The sequence below is a fragment of the Lemur catta genome, chromosome 18 (genome assembly GCF_020740605.2).
Source record: "Lemur catta isolate mLemCat1 chromosome 18, mLemCat1.pri, whole genome shotgun sequence".
Taxonomy (NCBI): Eukaryota; Metazoa; Chordata; class Mammalia; order Primates; family Lemuridae; genus Lemur; species Lemur catta.
This window is the reverse complement of record NC_059145.1, coordinates 12,972,490-12,980,144: the sequence shown is the minus strand read 5'-3', so window position 1 is coordinate 12,980,144 and position 7,655 is coordinate 12,972,490. Positions and strand designations below refer to the sequence as shown.

The 7,655-nt window shown below is 45.1% G+C and overlaps 1 protein-coding gene across 1 annotated transcript in view; it reads left to right on the top strand.

The window, feature by feature from the left end:
* Nucleotides 1–5,668: 5,668 nt before the first annotated feature.
* ARL8B (ADP ribosylation factor like GTPase 8B) overlaps nucleotides 5,669–7,655 on the top strand; it is a 39,993-nt gene continuing 38,006 nt past the window's right edge. The window contains 2 exon segments of the mRNA XM_045530774.1: nucleotides 5,669–5,817; nucleotides 5,819–5,980. Of these exon segments, the coding sequence (XP_045386730.1) occupies nucleotides 5,686–5,817; nucleotides 5,819–5,980 (294 nt within the window). The 5' untranslated portion in view covers nucleotides 5,669–5,685.

Genomic DNA, 7,655 nt, shown 5'->3' with positions numbered 1-7,655 from the left:
GAAAATGAAGACCAGAGAGAGGAAGAGTCTTGCCCCAAATCACACAGCTATTTAGTTTTCAAAGCCAAGGTAAGATAAGAACTTTTTTATTCAAGTTAGTGCTGTTTGTACCACCCCACATTGCTTTGTCTGTTTTCCACCTTTGGAATTCTGTGCTTGTTTTTCCTTAAAATGGCATTGACTAGCCCAGTTTTGTTTTGTTTGTTTGTTTGTTTGTTTTGAGACAGAGTCTCACTCTGTTGCCTGGGCTACAGTGCCGTGGCATCAGCCTAGCTCACAGCAACCTCAGACTCCTGGGCTCAAGCGATCCTCCTGCCTCAGCCTCCCGAGTAGCTGGGACTACAGGCATGTGCCACTATGCCCGGCTAATTTTTTCTATATATTTTTAGCTGTCCATATAATATCTTTCTATTTTTAGTAGAGACGGGGGTCTCGCTCTTGCTCAGGCTGGTCTCGAACTCCTGAGCTCAAGCGATCCTCCCGCCTCGGCCTCCCCGAGTGCTAGGATTACAGGCGTGAGCCACCATGCCCGGCCCCCAGTTTTAAAATAATGTGGAATGTTCCTTCTAAAGAGAAGAGCTTCCTAACTGGTTCTTGCTTCCCTCTTCCTGAAGGCTTACACTCTCCTTTTAAAAGATGGAGCTGACACTCTGCCCCTTACAGATCCTGGGGGGCTATCTCGAGCTGCGGGGACACCCATGGCTAGTGAAAACCTCTGGCTCTTTGGCTGACTGGGCCAAATGCACAAATGTCCTGTGAGTAAGCCTCACACTCTGTCACTTTAAAGTGCTGCTAGACTGATAATCAGGCCAGTGGGAACCTATGCAATGTGTCACACCTGTTTTATTCTTTGGCCAAAACTATTATCCCATTAGACAAATGGGAAGCTAATAAAACAAATGCCTGACAGATGAGATTTCAGGGTCCCCATGCTGATGGACTTATTTAGTCAAAATGACTTTTCTGATTTAAGTAGTAATGGATCCCGTCTTTAAGGAGATTACAATTTAAAATCACGCCCCTAATTGTAACATGTCCCTCCCTGTGCCTCAGTGTTCTGGTAGGTAAAGCTAGAATGGTCTTTAGCGTTTCTCCCGGCTCTGCTGTCATAGAATTTTACCTGTCTTATGCAACAGCCACATAGCTAATGCGTGAGTCAGTCTTATCTCTTGCCCTAGTCCTTCACCATCCACATTCCCAGGGCGCCGGGGATTCCTGACTTTTATACATGACTTGTGAATGGGTCCATGGGTCTGAGCACGTGATCCTGAACTCCCATTCTTATAATTTAATTCTAGACAAAGTTTAAAGGGAATGGTGCATCCACAGGACTCTGTACACTACTGAAGTGAGGTCACTGAAGTGAGTTAGTGAAAACATCAACTAAGGGTGGCATCCTTACCCCTATTTTACAGATGGGAAACTGAACCCCTGAATTGTTAGTCAAATGTCCCGAGTCACTATGTCCCAGAAATAATTACTATCATTTAGTGATAGTTAATGTTGTGCCAGGCTATGTTATAAGAGCTTTACGTGAACTCATTCATTTATTCCTCACAATAGTCCCATGAGACAGATAACGATGTTATCTCTCTTTTTAGCAAATGGAGGCACATAGAGGTTAAGCAAATTGCACAGTTCACACGGCTGATAAGGAGAAAAGCTGGTATCAGAATCAGTCATTCTAACTAAATAGACTATTCTCAGTAACTCTGTAGTACTGCTTCTTATTACTTAATATAATTTTATTTGCTCCTCATTCTAACACTGTATTAGGTATTATAAATTGTGTGCTTGTAAGTATCTAACAAGCAGCTCCACAGGAGGCAAGAAATCCTGATTTGTAGTGTTCATCAATTTCTGTAAATACCAGTAGTGTAAATATACCCCCTATAACCAATTTCAAGCTACCAACGTGGCATCACTGAACACAGTTGGGAAGAGATGTTCAGTAGCACATTATATGGTATTGCCATCATACATACACAACACATGTAAATAGCCTCAAGAACATAGATAATAGTAAACTACAGCAAAATATCTAGGAAATGATGAGTTTTGATTTTTAATAAAATGCATTTAACTGTACATTAAATGAACAAAGGAAGCTATAGAGTAATGCTTACAACATATTCTCATTTTTGCAAATACAAGAAACTCTTGCGAGGTGTGATGGTGTGTGCCTGTAGTCCCAGCTACTCAGGAGGTTGGAAGTGGGAGGATCCCTTGAGTAAAGGAGTTTGAGCCCAATTTGAGCAACATAGCCAGACTCTTGTCTCTCAAAAAATAAAAATTTAAAAAAAATTAAAAAAGATTTCAAGCAGAGTTTTGTGGATTAAAAAAAATAGAAAAAATAGAGAAATTCTCCACCTCATAAATGTATGTTTGTTTATCTGATCAAAAAGAGTAGGCTGGGCGTGGTGGCTCACACCTGTAATCCTAGCTCTCTGGAAGGCTGAGGCGGGAGGATCGCTTGAGGTCAGGAGTTCGAGACCAGCCTCAGCAAGAGCGAGACCCCTGTCTCTACTAAAAATAGAAATTATGAGCCAGGCGTGGTGGCATGCACCTGTAGTCCCAGCTACTTGGGAGGCTGAGGCAAGAGGATTGCTTCAGCCCAGGGGTTTGAGGTGACTCTGAGCTAGGCTGACGCCATGGCACCACTCTAGCCCGGGCTACAAAGTGAGACTCTTGTCTCAAAAAAAAAAAAAAAAAAAAAAAAAGAATATATGTTAAAATTACTTCAGAGATTCAGGATTAAGGACTCAAAGAGGCAGATTATCTTTTTCTTATCGCATATCTGTATTGTTTGATTTTTAAATTTATTCATTTATTTTTAGAGATGGAGTCTTGCTATGCTGTCCAGGCTGATCTTGAACTCCTGGGCTTAAGAGATCCTCTTTTCCCCAGCCTCTTGGGTAGCTGGGACTACAGGGATCACAGGCCTGTGCCACCATGCCTAACTTGTTTGATTTTTTTTTTAATAACCACCATATTGTGCTTTTAGAATAAAAATAACTTACTTTTTTTTTTTTTTTGAGACAGCGTCTCACTCTGCTGCCCGGGCTAGAGTGAGTGCCGTGGCATCAGCCTAGCTCACAGCAACCTCAAACTCCTGGGCTCAAGCAATCCTTCTGCCTTAGCCTCCCAAGTAGCTGGGACTATGGGCATGTGCCACCATGCCTGGCTAATTTTTTCTATATATTTTTAGTTGTTCAGCTAATTTCTTTCTATTTTTAGTAGAGACGGCGTCTTGCTCTTGCTCAGGCTGGTCTCAAACTCCTGACCTTGAGTGATCCTCCCACCTCAGCCTCCGAGAGTGCTAGGATTACAGGCATGAGCCACCGCGCCCAGTCTATGTTTTTTTAATGGGAAACTAGAACCAGGTGTTGAGGAATGACTTTTCCATTATGTACTGATTTTAGGGGTGGAAGAAACTACAATTGTAAAGATTGAGGAATGCTCAATTCCTCATTTTGAAATTAGCTTATTCTGCTAGCATGGAGGCTGTGCAAAGGCCAACCCCTGAGTGCCCAAGAGATGAAGTCCCAGTCACCATCATGGCTCTGTGAAACTAAAGCAATGGCCTCCAAACATGTCCTATTGCTTCTGCGCTTGCGCTTTGTATTAGTGTGCTAAGGCTGCCGTAATGAAGTGCCAGTAACGGGGGCGGGGGGCCCTAAAACTGCAGCAACATATTGTTTTACAATTCTAGAGACTAGAAGTCTGAAATCAAAGTGTTACAGGGCCGTGCCTTCTCTGAAGCTCCAGGGGAGACTCCTTCCTCACTTCTTCCGGCTGCTGGCAATCCTTGGTGTTCCCTGATGGCAGCTGCAATGTTTCAATCTCTGTCTTGGTCATAGCATGGCATTTTCTCCTGTGTGCATCTTTTCTCCTGTTTTTACAAGGACACCAGTCATAGTAGATCAAGGATCCACCTTATTCTACCATTTTATTCCATTTATCTGTAATGACTCTATTTTCAAACAAGGTCACATTCGGAAGTACTGGGAGTTAGGACTTCAATATATCTTTTTTTTTGGGGGGGGGGAGGACACAATTCGTAAAAGTGTATAGTTGGATCACCCTCCCAGCTTCCCATCACACTGAGAATAAAATCCAAAGTAGAACCACCATGCTATCCTTCAGTCTGGTCCCTGCCTCTTTCTCCATACACATTTCTTCCCACTTCCTGCCGTACTAATCTGTGCCAGCCACACAGACTGTCTTTCTATGCCCAGAACATTCCATGCTCATTCTCCCTCTAGGGTCTTTGCTGTTCCTTCTCTCTGGAATGTGCTTCCATCAGACGTCTGCCTGGCTCTCTTTTTTCACTTCCTCTAAGTCTTCCCACCCAGGATCACCTGACCCTAACCAGAACGGAGTCCACTCCTGTTTCTTCTCGTTTGGTTTTCTTTATAATGCTCAGTACTACATGTCATTATATCTCATATTTATTTGTTTATTATAGTATATATCTCATACATTGGAATGTAAGCTTCATGAAGGAAGCAATTATTTTAAATTCAAAAGCCTTGCAGATATTTTTATTCACTTTTGAATTGAATTACATTTTGAACAGGCAACGCATTTGCAAGGTTGAAAAGTCAAAGTGATATAAGGAGGTATCCATAGAAATCTCATTTCCATTCCTGCCCCTGGCTGGCCAGGTTCCCCTCCCACATAGGAAACCATTTTTATTAGTCTCCCAGTATTTCCTTCTTTTCTTTTTCTTTTTTCTTTTCTTTCTTTTTTTTTTTTTTTTTTTGAGACAGAGTGTCAGTCCCTTGCCCTGAGTAGAGTTGCATCAGCCTAATTCACAGCAACCTCAAACTCCTGTTCTCAAGCGATCCTCCTGCTTCCTCCTCCTGAGTAGCTGGGACTACAGGCCTGTGCCACCACGCCCGGCTAATATTTTCTATTTTCAGTAGAGACGGGATCTTGCTTTTGCTCAGGCTGGTCTTGAACTCCTGAGCTGAAGCAATCCTCCTGCCTTGGCCTCCCAGGGTGCTAGGATTACAGGCATGAGCCACTGCACTGAGCCTCCCAGTATTTATGCAAATTCCATATATATGCATATGTGTACATACATATTCTTATTTTCCCATTTTACACTATGTATCATTAAATACACAGTCTGAATCTTGTTTTTTTGTTTCTTGAAGATATTTCTTGATATCATTCTATATCAGTTCAGAGAGAACTTCTTTCTTTCTTTCTTTCTTTCTTTCTTTCGTTCTTTTTTTTTTTACAGCTGCATAGTATTCGCCTTTGGGGACATAGTTTATTTAATCAGTTCCCTACTGATAACTACCTACTGCTTCCCATCTTTTGCTATTTCCAAAAATGTAGGGCAGGAACTTTTATTCCATGCGAAATGCCCCAGTGTTGAAGTCTTCCTGCACAAAGCAGATTGCAAATGAACAATTATATTAATAGAAAAAAGAAAGAAAGCATGAATGAACGAGTTAACGATTGGATGAATCAATGAACGACGACTGCAGCCACAGTGAAAGGAGGAGTGACAGAAAGGAAGCCCCAAAGCAGCCCGCGGACACGCTGTGCTGCGGGTCGGCCCCACCAGGTGGCGCTGCAGGCGGCGGGCGCGCCTGGTCAGGCGGGCCACGCCGCTCTTGCCGTGGGCGCCGGCGGCGGCGCGGGGACGGGCGTGGGGGTAGGGCGAGTCATATGACCCGCTCGGCTTCCTGGCTCCGGCCGCTGCCGCCTGCCCGTGTCAGCCCGTGTTGTGCCCGGGCCCGGAGGAGCCGTTGGGGGGTCAGGGCCGAGGCCCGCTTGTGTGGAAGTCGTCGACGCCGCCGCTCGCCCGCCCTCGCGCTGGTCCCCCCTCCCGGCCGCCATCATGCTGGCGCTTATCTCCCGCTTGCTGGACTGGTTCCGTTCGCTGTTCTGGAAGGAGGAGATGGAGCTGACGCTCGTGGGGCTGCAGTACTCGGGCAAGACCACCTTCGTCAATGTCATCGCGGTGAGCCCCCGCCGCTCGCCCGCCTGGGGCTTCGTAGCCGGCGAGTCCGGCCCGGCGCCTCCCCGGAGGCCTGAGTTGCTGCTCCCCTCGGCGCGAGGGGACTGATGAGGAAGGGGGAGGCCGCCGATCTGGGTCTGTCACCTCCCCAAGGGCCAGGATTTGGAATTTCCCGCGTGTTGGCGGCGGAGGTTGTAGCACTGAGAATGGCGGCGGAAGGGTTAATTCTATTTAGCCACCTTCGAAGGGCTGGGTCCTCAGTGCGGCGAGGGCCTGGAAAGGGTTAAATTGAGCCTATCTTGTGTTTCAAGGGTTTGGGGAGCGGGGTTTCCCGTGGGTCCGTTGAGAGGGGGCAGCCGAAGGGTTAAGTGCAGTTTGTCACTTTCCCGAAGGGTGGGGTTTGGCGAAGCCGTCAGCCCTGCGAGAAAGCGTAAGAATCAAGAGCCTCTCTCAAGTTGCCACTGGGGAGGAAGAGCCCCACTGTGACAGCGGCAGACCAGTGTGGGCGCTTTCCTGAATTCTGTGGGCAGTTTGTGCCATTTAATTCAATTACTCGTTTTCGCCCGTCCCCCGAGGGGCGGAGATGTAGCTGAGTGCTGAGTTCCAGCTACTCCGTAGCAGACGATGGTATTAAGCCAGGGAGTAAAGAGTTCCTGCTTTACCAGAGCTCATCGTCTCAAGCGTGTAGGTAGAGAGACCTGCAGTCAGTGTAAAGTTAACTATCCTGCGAGAGGGGTTGCTCTTTAGATGGTGTTTCTCACTTGAAGAGTAGGGAAGGGGCCGGGCAGGAACATAGTTTGTCAGGCTCAGGGAAAGGGTATCTGGGATGGAAATTTGGCTCTGATGACTTATAAACAATGTGGTGTTTATTCAGCACTGATTGAGTAGAAGGATGATTATTCAGTTGTGCTTTTTTGGTTGGTAGGGGAAGAAATAGTGAAAGATTTCTCCGAAATCTTTATTTAGAGCCCAAGAGTTGCTGTGACTCAGTCATAGCTGATAGGGGCTTGTGCCTGCCAGGGACCTTTAGAAGTGTTCTACAGAGAGATGATAGCAGTTCGTCCACCTTTTAGATGATTGTTGGAATCCTCCTTTAACAGAAGACTAGCTGACGGACTGGTTTGGTTGCAGGAGTGACTCAAACAGGGCTCCCTTGGAGAAAATGGGTAACTTGTGACTCTTAGTCCTTGCAATAATAGAGCACCAGGAGTGAGTAAGACTTGGGGACACGATTAGCAGAAATCCAAGGTTCCTTAGAAGAATGTTGCATATAAGGAAAATTTACCTACTTGTTGTTTGGCTCCTTTTGTAATATTATGATTGTTTTGGCTTGGAATGACTATCTTTTCACAGGAATAGGCGAGTGGAATGAGTATGTAATACCACTAAAATTAATAAGGAAAAACAAACTTTGGGCTACATATCCATATTAGAACTTTTGTGTGATTTGAAAACGATGATGCCTTAGCCTGAGTGAAGTTGAGCTCAGTTAACTAAACTTTCTGATATTCTCTTGAGATGAGCTTTGGAGTCATCTTGTAAATGCTATCTCTTTGACAAGATTGAATTAATTTATGGTGTAGATAAGTGTATTAATACAATCGTTTGTATTTGTTGCAGAGAAGTAGTTACGCATGGGAAATCTAAAAAAGTTGAGCAAATCTTTGAGAAACTTCTT